At 44.2% G+C, this 18,695-nt stretch overlaps 1 protein-coding gene across 1 annotated transcript in view; it reads left to right on the forward strand.

Annotated features, from left to right (window-relative positions):
* The window catches only part of LOC111148145 (ribose 5-phosphate isomerase A), a 39,640-nt gene that overhangs the window by 10,933 nt on the left and 10,012 nt on the right, over positions 1-18,695 (forward strand). The window contains exons 4-8 of the mRNA XM_022504579.1: positions 8,957-9,016; positions 11,134-11,198; positions 12,385-12,453; positions 13,191-13,332; positions 15,050-15,149. Coding sequence (XP_022360287.1) covers positions 8,957-9,016; positions 11,134-11,198; positions 12,385-12,453; positions 13,191-13,332; positions 15,050-15,149 — 436 coding nt within the window. The remainder of the gene's footprint in view (positions 1-8,956; positions 9,017-11,133; positions 11,199-12,384; positions 12,454-13,190; positions 13,333-15,049; positions 15,150-18,695) is intronic.

Genomic DNA, 18,695 nt, shown 5'->3' on the forward strand with positions numbered 1-18,695 from the left:
TAAAGATTTTATTTATTTATTTGTCAGAGAGAGAGAGAGCGCGAGAGGGAGCACAAGCAGATAGAGTGGCAGGCAGAGGCAGAGGGAGAAGCAGGCTCCCTGCTGAGCAAGGAGCCCGATGTGGGACTCGATCCCAGGACGCTGGGATCATGACCTGAGCCGAAGGCAGCGGCTTAACCCACTGAGCCACTCAGGCGTCCCCCTATTTTTAAAATTTTATTTATTTGTTTTTAAAGCCCTAATATGGGGCTTCAACTCAGCAACCCTGAGGTCAAGACTTGAGCTGAGATTGAGTGGGAGGGACACTTAACTGACTGAGCCATCCAGGCGCCCCTAAAACCTGTTTTTTTCCCTCTCTGAACCTTTATACGTTTGTTATCTTTTCTTCATATCCAGTGTTCTGAAATTTCATCATGCTGTGTCTAATGTGTGTTTGTTTTCGTCCATTCTTCTGGGCACTTTCTGGGACATTTCATCCTGGAAACTCACACTCTGATTTGGGGGATTTTTTCCATTATTCCTTTAATTTTCTTGCCCTTGTTTTCTCTGGCCTTTCTTTTTAGGATGCTTGTTGCATACTTGGTGCTTGTGGCCTGTTTTGTCCTATTATCTTCTTAGCTTTGTCTTTTCTTTTTAATTTTATTTATTTATTTGACAGACAGAGATCACAAGTAGGCAGAGAGGCAGGCAGAGAGAGAGGAAGGGAAGCAGGCTCCCTGCTGAGCAGAGAGCCCGATGTGGGACTCGATCCCAGGACCCTGGGATCATGACCTGAGCCGAAGGCAGCGGCTTAACCCACTGAGCCACCCAGGCGCCCAGCTTTGTCTTTTCTAACCCTTCTATTGAGCTTATTTTACTCTCATGTTTAATTTCAAATAAGGTCTTTTTGTTTTCTGAGACTTCTTTTGTTTAATGGGTTCAACTTTTTGATTTCTTCCCTTGTCTCCGGGAAGTTGTTAATGATAAACTTGTTTTTGTTTTAAGATTTTTTTTCTCCTTAAATATGTTTCCTCAAAGTTTTTTTTTCTTTACAGTTTGTTGGAATTATAATTTATGTACAGTAAATTTTGCTCTTTTTTGCATATAATTCATAGTTTTGATAAACCAACCAACACAGTCAAGTATTGTTAGATTGCTTCAGTCATCTCTTATTCTGGCCTTCCTTTGCTCTCTGCTCATTTTGAAAACTGGTAGGCTGAGAAGCTGATTGGAGACTAGCTTATAGGATGAAGATGGTCTTTGCTCCAGGCTTGTCTGACAAGCCCTCTTGTTGGGGAACTTCTGATGTCAGATTATTTGTCTGTCTTCTGGCTGCTCGGATTTCTCAGAGAAGTCTGGCAGTGTCCTTTTGGGAGTGGTATATATGACTGCCTGTGTCCTGGGATCCAAGTAGGCAAAAAAGGGCTAGAAGGTATCTGTCATTATGCTGGATCTGAGTTTTCAGTGAAATACTTGTGAGTGTTGGGACAGAAGTGTCTATGACATTTTGTAATATCTCTTTGGCTCTGGGCTTGATTTTGACTTGTTTTACCAATGGGATGTGACCAGATGGAGTGCCAACAGAGAACTGAAAAGTGCTTTTGTGGTGGGGTTGGCCCATCTTGCTGCTGAAACCATTACTCTACCATGTGAACACGCCCAGGCTGCTGTCCTGGAGGATGAGAGGTCAAGCAGCTCCAGGCATGTGAGGCAAGTCAACCTCCACCTGCCAGCCCACTCCAGAGATTTCCCAGTCAGTCCGTAGAATCATGACAATTAATACGTAGTTGCTCTCTCTCTCTTTTTTTAAATAATTAAAAATTATTTTTTAAAAATTTAATTCCAGTTAGTTAACATAACAGTTTTATATTACTTTCAGGTGTACATGATAGTGATTGATCAATTCTATGTATTATTCATTGCTCATAACTATAAGTGCATGTTAATCCCCTACCTATTTTACCCATCCCTGCCTCCCATCTCTCCTCTGTTAAGTGCCAGGTTCTCTATAGTTAAGAATCTGTTTTTTTGGTTTGTCTCTTTTTTTTCTTTGTTTTGTTTCCTAAATTTCACGTATGAGTGAAATCATATGGTATTTGTCTTTCTCTGACTGACTTGTTTTTCTTAGCATCATACCCTCTAGATCCATCCATGTTGCTGCAAATGGGAAGCTTTCATTCTTTTTTATGGCTGAATAATATTCGCGTGTGTGTGTGCGTGCGTGTGCGCGGGCGTGCGCATCTTCTTTATCTTTTTTGTTATCTGTTGATGACACCTGGGCTGCTTCTGTAAGTTGGCTGTTGTAAATAATGCTGCACTAAATGTATGGGTGCATATATCTTTTCAAATTAATGTTTTCATATTCTTCTTTTTTTAAAGATTTTATTTATTTTTTTGACAGAGATTACAAGTAGGCAGAGAGGCAGGCAGAGAGAGAGGCGGAAGCAGGCTCCCTGCTGAGCAGAGAGCCCGATGCGGGGCTCGATCCCAGGACCCTGAGACCATGACCCGAGTCGAAGGCAGAGGCTTTAACCCACTGAGCCACCCAGGCGCCCCAATGTTTTCATATTCTTTGGGTAAATATCCATTAGTGGAATTACTGGATCATATGGTAGTTCTATTTTTAATTTTTTGAGGAACCTCTGTACAGTTTTCCACAGTGGCTGCACCAGTTTGCATTCCCACCGACAGTGCACGAGGTTCCTTTTCCTCCACATCCTCAGCAGTACTTCGTGTTTCTTGTGTTTTTGATTTTAGCCATTCTGACAGGTGTAGGGTGATATCTCATTGTAGTTTTGATTTGCATTTGTCTGATGATGAGTGATGGTGGGCCTCTTTTCTTGTGTCTGTTGGCTGTCCGAATGCCTGTTCGATAACGTGCTCTTGGAAGCCTCCGAGTTTTGGAGCGGCTGCTCTGCGGCGAGAGCTTGCTGCTGGGATACTGGTCTTCAGCTGTGCCTGTAGCCAGTCCTGAGCCCTGCTGTTGCACCTTCTCCAGGAATCAGCGTGCTGCTTTAGGAGTAGTGGAGAAAGATGGAGAGCAGGTTCCTCAGTACCCTTTGAACCAGTGTGCCCTCCTTTACTTGTACTGTCGCGTCTGCTTCCTGAAGTTCCCAGCGCCACGTGGCCCTGAATCTTTCGGGAGCTTCTTTCTGTGCTTCTTTTTTTGGTGTCTTCTTAGCTTCCTGCAGTACTGCCTTTGGATTTGTCTCTCTCATTTTGCCAGTTAACCATTGTTCATCAGGTCTGCTTTTAAAAGTTTGCTATAATTTTCTTCTCTTTTTGTTTATGTGTTTTGGAAAATTTCCTTTAGTACGGTTTTAGGTTTTGGGAAAGAGCTGAGCCAAAGACAGGTATTCAAATTGCTATTTTTAGTTCTGTGTTTTTAAAATAACATCCTCCTAGCCCACCTGCATTTTATGGTGGTAAGTGAAAGCAATGTACCCAGACTGGAAAGTGCTGGCCAGTTCAGTAGATTGAGTGGAGAAGTCATTCACAGTTCAAAGGGTTTTTAAAAATTCACTTGTTCAGAGTTACTGTTTTGTTGTGTGTGTTTTCCCCACATACCCAAACTTATTTTGTGTTAAATTTAGCCAGATGCAAGCTCCTGAAATGACTGGAGAAGTCAAAATATTTGAGGCTCTACCTTTTAGACAAGTAAACCTTATAGGGATTTAAAGGATTTTTTTGGTAGATTTTCCTTTAAAGTTGAAAGTTTTTGAAAAAGGACAGTTAAAAAAACATATTTAAAAGCCAGATCTGGTCTGGTCTGAAAGCCAAAAACAGTGTTTGTTTTTCATGGTCAGCCTGTAGAGTGCACCTCAGTTAGGCGATAGAAGGGAAGAGACAAGCTTTTGGGTTTTATTGTGAATCGTATGAATAACAAGACTGCTAGTCTGTCACATGCCGCTGTCCTTAGTCACCAGAGGCTTCTGGGGGTCCAGCTGTGGGATTGCAATGACAAGGCATTGGTTCCTGTCTCTTTTCTAAGAGCACAAGCTAGTCATTAGCTTTACTGCTCCCTGTACTTTCAAGAGCTGGGAGAGGCAGACGGGGGTGTTTGCTGTGCACCCTCAGGACACCTCTAACCTTGTAAGCTCAAGAGTGTCTGGTATCCAGCAGATGGTAATCTTCGTTAAGCACGTTGTGTCTGCATTTGTGCTCACTGAGCCGGTTTTGGCTTGATACCCCCACAATTGGACTGTTGTGTTGAAGTTAGCATATTGGTTTCCTAGCACTGCCATAACAAGGTACCACAGACTGAATGTGGCTTAAAAACCAGAAATTTACTGTCTCTCAGTTCTGAAGGCCAGCAGTCCGAGATCAAGGAGTCTGAGCTCAAGTGCAAGATGAAGGGGACTCTGTGGTGTGCCTTTCTCTTGGCTTCTGGTGGTTTCCTGGCTGTCTTTGGCATTGCTTGACTTGTAGGTGCCTTTTCCTTATCCTTCCCTTCATGTCCATACAGCCTTCCTGTGTTGTCTATCTGGTCCAGATTGCTCCTTCTCCAGACATGGGTCATACTGGATTAGGGCCCAGCCCAATTACTTTGTTTTAACTTGATTACATCTGTGAAGACCCTGTCTCCAAAAAAGGTCATATTCTGAAGTACTGGGAGTTAGGACTCCAACCTGTTTTGTTTTGTTTTTTGAACACAGTTCAACCCATAACAGGAAAAATGAAGCTTGTGCTGTTTGTGACTCTGGCTTCTCTGTGTGTGCGGGGCCACTCACCGGGGTCCTGTGGGGAGTCTGGTTAAAGGTTAAAGAGTCCTACCCTGATTGATCTTGAGGTCAATGTCAGGGTTCTTCACATTGTGGATGAGAATGCAGACTGTTTAAGGCAAGGGCAGATGCTGCCCTTGTGTTGTTTTTTTTCTGTTTTTTTTTTTAAGATTTATTCATTTGAGACTGAGACAGAGCAAGCATGAGTGGGGGGAGGGGCAGGGGGAGAAGCAGACCCCATCTGTCCTGTGCACGCATTGCCCCCCACCCCCCACCCCGTTAGCTGAGCTGGGAGTCTGACATGGGACTCAATCCCAGGACTTGGAGATTATGACCTGAGCTGAAGGTAGATGCTCGGCCATCTGAGCCACCCAGGCACCCCATGTCCTTGTGGTATTGCTTATTGTCTGGGAAGATGAGAGCCCCAGGGCTCGCAGAAGTTGGGGCAGGGCCTCCCAGCTATACAACATAGACAGCACTTACCTACTGGGCTCTTTGCATGTGCCAGGCTTTGGATGGGAAATGGGATGGGTTGGCTCGTGGTGCTGGTGAGGAGGCAGAATTCAGTTGGACATAGTGATCATTGAGGGTATACTGACTATTAATTACGGGGATATGAGGGTCCGTCCTGTGCATGGCAGGTGTTATTCATCATCTCCAGTGTCCAGTGTGGTATCTGGCTCTTAGGCACTCTGTGTGTGTTTGTGGGATGAATTAATGCTTTATGAATTATACATAATACATAATTATGAATTAATGTAAATAATTAATTAATGTAAATAAGACATACACTTATATGTGTCTATTTACAAATAATATGGTAGAAAAGTAAGAGATAATATTCCTTCTTAAAATTTTTTTATTTTTAAAGATTTTATTTATTTATTTGACAGATCATAAGTAGGCGGAGAGGCAGGCAGAGAGAGAGGAGGAAGCAGGCTCCCCGCCAAGCAGAGAGCCTGATGCGGGGCTCCATCGCAGGACCCTGAGATCATGACCTGAGCTGAAGGCAGAGGCTTTAACCCACTGAGCCACCCAGGCGCCCCTAGATAATATGCCTTTTTGAGGAAGGAAAGCCTACCTCCCTGCCCAGGGAATTGGGGAGGGCTTCCTGGAAAGGATGACATTTGAGTTGGACATGTGGGGCAGGGGTTTGGGAGAAGGCACTCTATTTCAGGTAGAGGAGGAATGCCAAGACCTCAAAGAACTCCTTTTAAAATTGCTGCTGTTAATAATGTGTTATTATATAAGATGACTTCAGTTCCATTATTAATGGGCCTGTCTTCTCTGCTTCTTGTCCTTTGACCAGTCCCTCTGTTTTCCTTTTCTTCTAATTCCCTTCTTAGCCCCTAGACAGGACAGGAAGGCAGGAGACTATATTTCTGGTCTTCACTCTGTGGCTAACTTAACTGCTGTGACCTCTCTGAGTGTCCATTTGTTCTTTAAACAGTGGTTTGCACTAGGTGACTCTTTCTAGAATTGATTCATAACGGTAGGTTATTTACCCAACTGTTGCCTCAAATGATGTTGACTGTTGTAAGGTAACAAGAGTTTATAAAGTGTGCTCTCTCCTACTCTGATTACGGTCTAGATGGACAAATGAGACATCCTCATGAAACAGTAACACTGTCCAGTGGTGCAGGCAGTCTTTGACCTTAGGAGGTGTTAAATTAAAATGGTCAGTTTACACAGGATATTTTCCTTAGGAATGCTGATATCCAGTTTTTATGTAATATATCTGAATGCGGTTTAGTGTTGTTTTTAAAGTACATTAAATTAATTGGAAATTGTGGTACATCACACAGTTTTATTTGTGTGGTAGACTCGCTCATTGAACTGTGTGCAGTTAGTATCATTTTTCTGACACCATCTGTATTCAGTATGTGTTGCTATGGAACACATTACCCCCAAATTTAGCAGCTTAAAACAAGCAATGTTTATTATCTCATAGTTTCCAAGGGTCAGGAATCTGGAGTGGGTTTAGCTGGGTGGGTCTCTGCGGAGGTCACAGTTAAGCTGTTGGCCAGGGCTGTGGTCATCTCAAGATCCAGCTGTGGTTCAAGGAGTCACTTCCAAGCTCAGTCACGTGGGTCTTGCAGGCCTTCATTTTTCACAGGCTGTTTGGTAGGGAGCTCTGTGGGTGTCTCCGGGACATGGCCGCTAGTTTCCCCTGGCATGTGATAAGAAAAGAGGCAGAGGGAAGAGGGAGGGTAGGAGTGAAGGATCTTGTTAGAACATGCCACCCTTACCTACCCCATGGCCTTCTTTATAAAGTAATCTCAGAAGTATCTGGTTCTGTGTGTGCCATTGGTTACACACAGCAATCCTGGGGCTTTGTGGACAGGGATTATCCAAAGGCATGAATACCAAGAGGTGGGGAAGGTCATGTTAGAGGCTGCCTTCCACATATTCCCATTGTTTGGTATGGAATTAGGAGGGTTTCTCCAGTACTACTTTTGAGGAAATCTAGGAACTGAGACGTAATTCTGCAATGCCATTTTTTTTTTTAAAGGATTTATTTGTTTGAAAGAGAGGGAGAGTGAGCACACACAGGTGCATGCATGAATGGGGGGCGGGGCGGGGGGGAGAAGTAGACTCCCCGGTGAGCAGGGAGCCTGATGATGATGGTGATGCCATGAGGGGCTCCATCCCAGGATCCCGGGATCATGACCTGAGCTTAGGGTAGACGCTTAACCAACTGAGCCATCCAGGCACCCCGTAATACCATTTCTACTGTTTTTCCCCTTCATTGTATATTTCTCTTTAGTAAGGATAAAATCACATTTTTAAAAAAAATTTCTATTTTTAGTCAACATTTTATTTTAACTTTTTATATGGAAATTTTCACAGTTCAGAAAGGATGAAGAATAACATAATGAACTTTCATGTACCCATCACCCAGTTTCAGTAACCATCAGTTCATGGCCTATTTTGTTTCCATCTGTACCCCATTGTCCTCTATCTCGGTTATTTTGAAACAAATCCCAGTAATATTTTGATTATACGTATTTCATTATGTCTCCTTGAAAAATAGGGAGGTTTTTAAATATCTCAATAATATCAAAAAATTTAATAATCTTTGTTAACATAAAAACAAATGAAACCATGGTTCAAATTTCCCCGGTTGTCTTATCCTTTAAAAGTATTTTTTATAGTTTGAATCTGGATCACAACAACGCCCATATATTGCAAATTCCAGGATATTTGTGGTTTTTTCCTTAGAATCTTAGGATTTGGGATTTGAAGATCAACATTGGTCATCTTCATTGACCTTTCATTCATCTGCATTTTTTATAGATGACAGAAAATATTTTAAGACACACCTTTGGGGGACACTTAAATGGCTCAGTCCATTAAGTATCTGCCTTCAGCCCAGGTCATGATCCTGGGGTCCTGCTGCATGGGGCTCCTTGCTCAGCGGGGATACTCCTTCTCCCTCCACCTGCTGCTCTCCCTACTTGTGCCTGCTTGCTCTCCTTCTCTCTCTCTGACAAATAAATAAAAATCTTGAAAAAAAAAAAAAAAGACATTCCTTTGAAAGAAAGTTTTCCATCCTTTGAGTCCTCTGCGTTTTGTAGGCAGTGACATGAATCTAGGTCCTTATCAACTTGGATTTGGTTGGTCCAAGGTATATTTATTTATTCCAGCTGTCAGTCCTCTTAGGGCCACGTGGTGTTGGTAACCACACCACTTCTCCCATTTTGTCAGCTCCTTTGAAAGGTTAATATTATGAGGCATGGCTCTAAAGTAAATCCTAAGTCTTTCCGAGTGTGGTGTTCGCAATTTGCTGTTCCTTCCTTAGCTGTTCTGGACATCCTGCCTTTGATATCCTCTGCTCTGTATAGATTCTTTTGCTTATTTTTCTTCATGATAGCCTGGAAATCACTCTGTATCAATTCAGTTTTTATTTTAGGAATGTTTTGCTTTTGCTTTTTTTTTTTTTTAATACTTTATTACCATTAGCTTTAGGAGTCCATGGCATTGTCTTAAATAACAGGTCACGGAGAAGGAGTTCTTAGCCTGGCACTGGAAGTCTCACTCTGTGCTCTTTGCCTCCTTCTGGTTCCCAGGATGAATTAACTTAGTTTGCCATTCACGGAGCTATAGCTCCTACCTCTTAGTGATTCTAGTTGGATTTGGGAGGGAGCCTTGGTCAGGACTCTGGGTCAAACACTTAGATCCAAAAGAATGCTGAGAATCTTTGCCACGTGCTCAGAGTAAATGATTATGGGCGTTTTTTTTCTTGTTCTCCACAGGCCCGTCAGCTCATTTTGCAGTATGGCTTAACTCTCAGTGACCTGGACCGACACCCAGAGGTAAGCGAGAGAGGGGCTGCTGTGCCCTATGTCTCCTTTTTCATGGCTGTCACTTGTGTGTGGGCTCTGGGATATCTTGTTGAATCTAGGAGAAAGGTCAGTGAATCATACATCTCATTTCTCCTGGGATTTTGAATATTAAATTTGGCTAAGGTCACGAGAGGAGAGGTTGTTAGTTTCCAGTACATTCTCTGTGGTTTAACCCTGAGGGCTCAGTATGAGCGCCGTGAAGGGGGATTGGACAAACCTAGGGGTGGATTTAAAACTTCCTGTGGTCCTTGAATAGAAGTAGAAGAGTGAGCCAGCCCATGGAGCTTACCAACTAAGTGGAGATGTGAAGTAATCGTGTGAGGCAGCCATGGACATTTGAAAACAGATTATAGTGACGTGTTACTGCAAAGATGGCTGGACACATGGGTAATTGGGAGGAGACTGGAGGGGATGAGGGTGAGCAGTGTACTCCTAGCTGGTATCTACGGAGCCCTTCCTGTATGCCACGTGTTATGCTGGGTGCTAGGTCTGTGGTCAGACACTTAATCTCCAGTAGTCTTGAGGACGTACACCATCATCATCCCATTTTACAGGTGTGAAACAGACAGAGGGGGCAAGCCATTTGCCAAAGCCATGCTCCCTGTAACTGGTAGAGCCTGAATATGAATTCAGATGCCTCTGGCGCTGGAGTAGTGCTGCTTAGAAGGGTTTTGTGGGGAGAGGTAAAGTTGGAGCAGAGCTGTGAAGGCAGGCTGGCCAGGCCAGGAGAGAGCATTCCAGAGACGGTACTAACCTGGTCCACTCACCTGTGTCGTCCTGGAACATGCGGGCCTCTGGGGGTGAGTAAGAACCATGGGAGGGGCATGTTGGGGGATTTCTGTGGGCAGAGCCAGCGCAGAGTGAGGCAGTGCTGAGCACTGGAAGGAGCATGGTTTGGGCCGAAGGTGGGCCAGGAGCTCACACAAAGAAGGTTGCAGCCTTCCAGGCCCCAGAGAGTTGCCATGGCATCCGTAGCCTGGCCTCGGGGTTAGTGCAGGGTAGGGGGAAGCAGTGCAGGCTTTCTCTTCAGACAAACGGCAGGATCCGTCAAAGGATGGAAGCACAGAGAAGCTGAAGCTTGGTACCCTTTATTTACACCTGTGCCATGTCAAACAACTTGAACTGATTTGTGCCCTGAGGTTTTTTCATATTGCTGTTTTCAATAACCATACTTAAGGCTCCCACATTGTCCATGCAGAGTTTGGGCTTCCTTGATTTTTGGATCTTGAAAGATGCATGAACCCAGTTGCTCCTGACTGCTCTTGGGGTTGGTGGTAGAATTTTCTAACAGTGGGAGTGGGTGAGCCCAGACAGATGCTTTGGGGGGGGTCATAGTGAGGGTGCCTCAGATACTTTCCAATTGCAGAGCACATCAAATGTGTGTCAGCTTTATAACTCTTCATTGGGTTTTCTCTGCTCAGAACTCCTTTCTGGGGCCCCTTGGTGGCTCAGTCATTAAGTATCTGCCTTTGGCTCAGGTTGTGATCCCAGGGTCCTAGGATTGAGCCCCGCATTGGGCTCCCTGCTTGGCGGAAGGCCTGCTTCTCCCACTCCCCCTGCTTGTGTTTTCTCTCTTTCTCGCTGTTTCTCTGTCAAATAAATAAAATCTTTAAAAAAAAACAAACAAAAACTGCCTTTCTTTTTGCCATATCAGTATGGAGACTTCTGAATCAGTTTTTCTTAGCCTTTTTTCTGTTGCCCTCCCCTCAGTGAAATTTTAATACCATAGATGTACTGTGTATCTTTTCTGTACTTGGGGGTGATGTCACTCACACGCATTGGGATTGTGTACTCAATAATTCTAGCTCCTCCACAGAGAAGACCATCAGTGAGAAAAGGGAGTGTAATGTTATGGGTAAGAGCTGGACCCAGGTGTGGTTTCCAGACCCCATATTTCTTTCCTGGTGACCTTAGTGGAATAGCTTAACCTCTCAGAGCCCGTTTTTTTTTTTACTGCTTAAATGGGAATAACTATACCTAGCTAATAGGGCTGCTAAGCATCTGATGAGTCATTACATGTTCAAGCTTTACACAGAGGGCTTAATAGTTTCTGTACCTTTCCTCCCCCTCCCCCAACTCCAACACAGATTGACCTCGCAATCGATGGTGCTGATGAAGTAGATGCCGATCTCAATCTCATCAAGGGCGGTGGGTGAGTGTCATGGGGACTTTCTTGGTAAAGACTAACTGCTGGTTAATCCTCAGCAAAGCAGAGTGGAAGGCAGAATAAACAAATGGCCACTGTGCCCTATGTGAGCTTGTCTTTCTACTAGGAAGTAGATAGCCGATGGCTGTAGAGCCAGCTTGGCGTTTCTAGTCGTGAGTAGCAGTCTCCTGACCGGGAATCTGGGCCTCTTTGGTGAGATTACTCATCTTAATGGTTTCTCTATATCTGCTTTCCTTTGCTGATTCAAATTTTAAAAACTGTGTGACTCAGACCAAATACATTGTTGGGGCGAGTGTATTAGGTCTGTGGGCATTCGTGTGTGATCTTTGCCTTAAAGCCGCTCTTACCCTCTGTGAGCAGTTAGTTATATATTCATTCATTCATTTGGAGAACATTGGGTATTTCTTAAATGTTGATTGGTGGATAGGGAATGGTGAGTTGAAGAGAGTAAAGTCCTGCTCTGCTGGTTCTCATAATCCAGCAGACTGTAACGACACAATATATGTTTGAATGTCATCGTGTGTTCCATCTGTCAAATAGTGGACAGGACAGGTTGTTCAAGGCTTGTCCTCCTCCTGTTATAGACCCTTCCATTCATGCCATGCTCAGTTGACCTTCCCTGAACATAGATGCATCTTCGATAGGAGTGTACCTGGCCTGACTGGGAACCATTTTTCCTAGACTCAGGCTCATGTTTTCATAGTCCATTGACTAGAAGCAAAGCGTCTTAGCTCAGGCTACCTTAACAAAATGCTGTAGACTGGGTGGCTTCAGCAGCAGTTTCTCAGTGGTTCTGGAGACTCCTGGCTCCAGTTGGCTGCCTTGTCACTGTGCCCTCAGGGTGGAGAGAGAGCAAGTGAGCTCTCTGGTGTCTTTTTTCTTCTAAGGACACTGATCCTGTCAGACCAGGGACCCCCTTACAGCTGCATTTAACCATAATTACTTCCTCAGAGGCCTCATTTTCCAAGAGCACGTTGGGAGTTAGGGCTTTGATAAAAGTTTGGGAGGGTCGCAGTTTAGTCCATTGCACAGCATGGTGGAACTGGGGATTTCCTTTAAGAAGTACAGATTAAATTTCTCATTAAGTGGATTTGGGTTTACTGTCTCTGACCTTAGTTTTCAAATTGAGTTTGTGTCCTGCCTGTGTTGATTTGCCTCTTCCTATCCCCAGAGGCTGCCTGACCCAGGAGAAAATTGTGGCTGGCTATGCCAGCCGCTTCATCGTAATCGCCGACTTCAGGTACAGTGTTGAGTGTCCTGAGCTGTCCATTGGGGAGGTAGATCAGACCCCAGCCTCATCCCTGTTTTATAGAGGAGGAAATAGAGAAAGGGAGGGGCTGACTCTCTGAGACTGATGGCTAGGACTGAGAGCAGTGTCTCGGAGGATTTTGTTCTGTTATCCTGCAGGTACAGGTAAAGACTGCTATGTTATGTGTCCATTGGCAGGAGGAGGAGACAGCTTTTCAGTCTGGTGACAAGAGCATGTCCTCATATATCCCTCATTTGATCCTTGGAGGGAGCTGGAGAGGAAGGACAGGCCCTGCCCACAGGCAGTGACTCAGCATGTCCTGCTTCCTCTGGCCTCACACATGACCTGTGTTGTGTGTGGTCTTTGACCAGGCTCTCAGATCCTCCTTCAAGGAGTCTGGTAGAAGGCGCTTGAGCTGAGCCTGTGAATTAAAAAAAAAAAAAAAAAAAAAAAAAAATTTGTATTTACTTAGAGATATTACAGTTGTAGAAAGAACATAAATAATAAACACCTGTATACCCACAAGCCAGTCATACCCAGTTTTAACATTTTTGTCGTATTTGCTTCAAATACCTTATTTCTTAAATAGTAAAACATAGTGAAAATGTTTGAAGCCCTGTGTGTTTGTCCCTGTTCTCTGCCCTTGCCTGCTTGTGATGTCTGAATTTGGTGTTTATCTAGATGTAAAATTGAGCTTATTTATTTTATTTTTTTGACTTTTTTCCCAGGAAAGATTCAAAGAACCTTGGGGATCAGTGGCACAAGGGAATCCCCATTGAGGTCATCCCAATGGCCTATGTCCCAGTGAGCCGAGCTGTGACCCAGAAGTTTGGGGGCGTGATTGAACTTCGAATGGCCGTCAACAAGGCAGTAAGTGGCCAGGGAGGTTTCTCAAGGGCGGTCCAGGTTCTCAGTGTAGTGTCCTCCTCTTTGCCTCAGTAGGGTCCTCTCTTATGTAGCCTGGGTAGTCAGCTTTTATTTATTTATTTTTAATCAGGTTATTGGTTCATTTTTAGAGTACTAGCTTTATTTCTTTTTTTTTTCCCCCTAAAGATTTTATTTTTTATTTATTTGACAGAGATCACAAGTAGGCAGAGAGGCAGGCAGAGAGAGAGGAAGGGAAGCAGGCTCCCTGCCGAGCAGAGAGCCTGACGAGGGGCTTGATCCCAGGACCCTGGGATCACAACCTGAGCTGAAGGCAGAGGCTTTAACAACTGAGCCACCCAGGTGCCCCAGCTTTATTAGTTTCTATTCAAACTCATGTAGCTATTACTACACTTAATGCAATGCATGTTCTCTGTAGACGTTGGGGGATTGATTCTTTCTCTGGGTCCCTGGACTGGCAGGCTTCACAGCAGCTAAAAATGGGCTTTGGGAAGTGCCCTGGGGCAGGAAGTTTTCCAAGTTCCATGGTATAATTTCCCGTTTCTCCTCTTACTTTGTTCTTTTATTGAATGGGACAAGAAATAGAATTTCCTGGGGGATGTGAGCCCCTCCTTAGGAATACACTCCAGAGACTTAGTGGAAATGTTTTCTTCAGCTTTTCCTCCCCTCCTACACTTAAATAAACAAACTAGTAAAAGTAATAACCTAAAAACTAAGTGTAATTTTAGATAAAACTGTATAACAAGTTTGGAAGATACAGAAGACAAAACAAATGATGTGTAACTCTACCCTGATGCATTTTTATATTGATGTGTTTTTTTTTTTTTTTTTTCCCCCTGGTGTTTCTCTGATGTTTGAAAAATCAGTTCTAATCCTTGTGGTTGTACAGAGCTCTGAGTCTGGTCCCCTCTGTAGCTGAAAAGCCTTGAGACTGTTGGAGGGGGAGGTTCCCTCTTGAGACCGGGGCGACTCCACATGAGAGCTCCAGCTTCCTGCCTTCCTGGGGCCCTTCACTGAACTCCCACCCTGTTGCCTCCAGCCTGTGGGAGTGGCCTAGTTTCCTTGCCTGTGACTGTAGTATTCTATCAACATTTGTGGTCCCAAATGCCTTCTCCTGCTCTAGGAATTTTGGATTAATTATCTAAAACTACCCCCTGCCATTTTTCTTTTTGGACCCCAGAACACATCTCTGCTTCCTCTTTCGGTGGGAGTGTCTGCTCAGTGATGGGTACAGTAGCACTGCCTTGTTTTGCGTTATTGGGCACCCAGTGAGAGGCGGTGAGACTGTTGCACCACGTGGATAGTTGGCTTCTGTTGCTGTCATTTTTCATTCTAACAGCAGCTAAGAACTGTCGAACCCTTCCTGTGAGTCCTCACTGTGGTAAATGCTTACCCATACGGTTTATATGCAAGCTGCCTTTCAAGTATGAATCCTTACCCCTTTGTGGAGTTGAGGAATCTGAGGCTCACAGGGGTTAATGGCTTCTCTGAGCCTCCTCTGTACGCATGTGGCTTCAAGACTCAAATTCTGACGCCAAAGCTCCTGCTCATTACTTCTTCATGGCACTGCCTTCTAGAAAGCATGAGGCAGGGGTACTGGCTAGAGGGGGTCAATTAAGATACTTGTCTTTGGGTTTCCCCTTCACTTTCCTGCCTGCCTGTATCTACATCCTCTGTAAATGTGGAAAATTTTACCTTCTAGGGTCCTGTGGTGACGGATAATGGGAATTTTATCCTGGACTGGAAGTTTGATCGGGTGCACAAATGGAGTGAAGTGAACACAGCTATCAAAATGATCCCAGGTGATGTGAGTGGGGTTCGTTGAGTGTAGACACCCAAGCACCTTGTAACTGTCCCCTGCCTCTGACCATAGGAGGCATGATGGGTGTGGGTTTTATAAAACTTGGTTGGAAAGAAAAATTTCCTTTGTACCATGCTTGGAGTTTCTGACATTGTGCCTTTGCTTCCTGCATCGTTTCCCTCCCACCCCCATAGTTACTGCTTACCTAGCGGGCTTGTTGGTTATGCATTTCACGAGTCACTTCATTTGGGATAGGCCTGGAGCTGATGGAGTGTCAGAGGGGTTTGCCTTGAAAAAGCTCACCCTCTCTGCATAGAGCCTTCCCTTCCAGAAACTTGACTTAGCTCTTTCATTTTTGTGGGCTCTCTTCTTGAGTAGTGGGGAAAAATGACTCCATTCGCCCATACTCATCAGGTATGTACCACAGGTGCTGCCCTACAGGTACTGCCCCACATGTTAACGGGGAAAGCTCCCACCCTAGAGCATGGAAGCAGCCTCAGGGAGAGTTCACGTGTACCCTGGGGAAGCTGTGCGTAGAGCCATGCCTACAGAGAAAATGGAGTGTGCTGAATTTGCTAGAGAAGTACCAAGAGTCTACAATGCACTTAGGTTGCTTTCTTTGGGGGAATGTGGGAAAGTTCATGGAGGAGAGGTGGCTTTTGACCTGTGCCTTAGCACAGTGTAATCTAGACGCTGACTAAATGTTTAAAAATGTCTTGTTTGATTCTCCAGTTGGATGAGATAGTTATAGAGCAACGACTTGCCCAAGGGCTACGATGCCAAGAGGGGAGCCCTGAGTTGTCTGCCTCTAGACCTTGAACCTTCAGCCCTTCTTCGGGTGCCAGGTTGAGGAGGGGTGGTGGTATGGCATGAAAAACTGGGGTGGGAGAGCCTCTAATGCATGTAGCAGGGATCTGGGGCCATGGGTAAGGCTTGGTGGGCAGTGCGGAGGTGAGTTACGCGTCCAGACCAGAGGAGGTACTGAAAGCCCATACCAGAGGGTTAGATGGAGGAAGCAGTTGTGAGAGACATCAGTCTTATGGTATTGAGAGACCAAGATTCTGACTGGGAAGATTCCATGGCATAGAATATTGGGCACAGAACTGACTGACTGGCTAATGGGGCAGGTAAGGTCAGTTGAGCAGATTGTAGTGGCTGAAAGTAGGTTCAGGAACAGACTGCCTGGGTGAGGTTCCTGACCCAGCCTCAGTCTGTCAGTGTGAACTTCGTGCAGTTAGTTAACGTCTCCATGACTCACTTTCTTCCTCTGTAAAAGAAGCTAATACTAGTGCCTACTTCATAGGATCGTTGGATTAAATTTATGCCTAGCGCATAAAGGAGTGTTTGTTGAATGAATTAATCCCTAGGAAGAAAGGATAGTATTGTTTGTTGAATGAATAAATCCCTGGGAAGAAAGGATAGTATTGTCACCATTAATTAAATGTGCTAGATTGTAAGTTATCTGTGCTATTTGGGAATGAAAAAGGTGTGACTATATGCCCTGTAATAAGGAGCTAATTCTTCTAGCCTTCCTTTAGTCTCCTGTTTTAGTCTTCGATTGACAGTCTCATAGCAGAAGCTTTAAGTAAAAAAGAGGAGTTGAATTATGCTTTTTCTCTCATTTAGTGTTCTCACTTAATGGAAGAAGTAATGAACCAAGAGGGCAAGAAGAAGAGAAGATGTAGAGGTCACTCTTAGCAAAATGGGAGCATTTGCCCCTGATGATAATGCAGATAAACCCAGGGGATTGTATAGGAAGCAGCCCGGTTAAGTTGACATGTAAAATTAACCATAATAGTTGTTAAATATTATAATTTTAGACAATGCTGAATTTGATCATTAAAATTTTATTACAGACAGTACATGCATCTGTATTTCATGAGAAATATGTGTCTCTCATTTCCTTTTCTGTAATATCTGTTTTTTGATTTAGGGTAATATTGACCTCCTTCAATTTCCTGGAAGCATTTGTGTAAAAATAGGCATCATTTCTTCTTTAGGACTGTACTAAAATTCACCAGTGAAACCTTAAAAAAAAAAAAAAAAAAAAAAAAGAAGCAGCTTATCAGTTTGGGCGCTGTTCCTCTGTAGGTGGATTTCTTGCAGTGCCCACTAGGTAGCTCTGTTGCTCCTGCTTAGACCTTCTTGGCTTTTCGAGTCATTGAGTGGTCCCTTATGAGGAAGTTTAACCTGTATTTGCCCTCAGCCTCAGTAAGTGGAAGCTACAGCCTAGAGAAGTTCAGAATCTCAGGAATTTAAATCAAAGAAAATGAAAAAAGAAAGGCTAAATGTTAAATCATGCTAACCAGAAAGAAGCATTCATTGCCTCTCCTGTTTTCTCTCTTCTTTCCCTGATTTGGTCTGTTACGGTACTGCTGGGCCAAAATCCAGGGAAGGGAAGAATAATCTGTCTGTCCCTGTCGCCCTGTCCTTGACCCACATATATTTATGTATGTGAGGACACTTAGAGGACAGCTGGACTGGTGCCTGGCTGGTCACTCCTTCCCTCAGATGTTCCATTGGGTTCCACCCAGACCACAGGGGGTCTGTAGGAGGGCCAAAGCTCATGGATTCTGGGCCCCATGCTCACAGTGAGCCACCTCTGCCCTTTCCACTACTGGTGGTGGTCAGTAACCTAAAGAGGGGGTGCTCTAAGATAAGACCTTCGGCTCTTGCCTTTCATCTTTGCTCTTTTTCTGAAGCCTTTTCTGAACCTGATTTGACTTCCCTTGGATCAGGGGGAGCTGTCACCTCGTATTACAGAGCTGTTGGAAAGGATGGGTCTTTCGTGGCCTCTGTGCTTTGGGAAGCTGCAGTGACGTGCTGGGGACTTACGTTTCAGCAGCTCCTTTCTCTGCTTCATGGCTTTCCCTCAGTGATAGATGATTGTATTTCTTTATATATTGGGAGCCATCTTCGAAGTTTCAATTAAAAATTTTGTTTTAAAGATTTTATTTATTTGAGAGTGAGTGAGCATGAGAGAGAGATCACGAGCAGAAGGGAGGGGTAGAAGGAGAAGAAAACAAGACTCCAGCTGAGCAGGGATCCTGATGCGGACTTGATCCCAGGGCCCTGGGATCATGACGTGAGCAGATGCTCAACCGACTGAGCCACCCAGGCATCCCTTAAAATTCTTTTTAATTGACATTGTTCAGTATTACAGGAGTAAAGGGCGAAAAGTCTCTTCTTTCCCCCCACCTTTCCCCCTGTCAGATGGTGCTAAGTTGTCCTGCGTTGATTGCACCAGTTTACCCCTCTACTAACAGTTTTCCCTGCATACTTAACCATCAGACTTGTTTTCCTGATAGTTGAACAGTATTATATCATTGTGGTATTGTGTGTATATAAATATTTTCAGTAAATGTTGCTTACAGTTGTGGTTAATTTGCATCACTGGATAGTATTCCATCATATTTATGTGTCTGAGGAAAGATGTTCGTATAGCCATTTACTCTTGATGGGCATTGGGGTTTTGCCAGTTTTTAGCTGTTAGGAAAAGTGCTGCTATGAACATTCTTGTATATGTGTCTTTTGATGACCAAATGTG

Source organism: Enhydra lutris, unplaced genomic scaffold (genome assembly GCF_002288905.1).
Source record: "Enhydra lutris kenyoni isolate GAN:26980312 unplaced genomic scaffold, ASM228890v2 scaffoldscaffold18, whole genome shotgun sequence".
Lineage (NCBI taxonomy): Eukaryota > Metazoa > Chordata > Mammalia > Carnivora > Mustelidae > Enhydra > Enhydra lutris.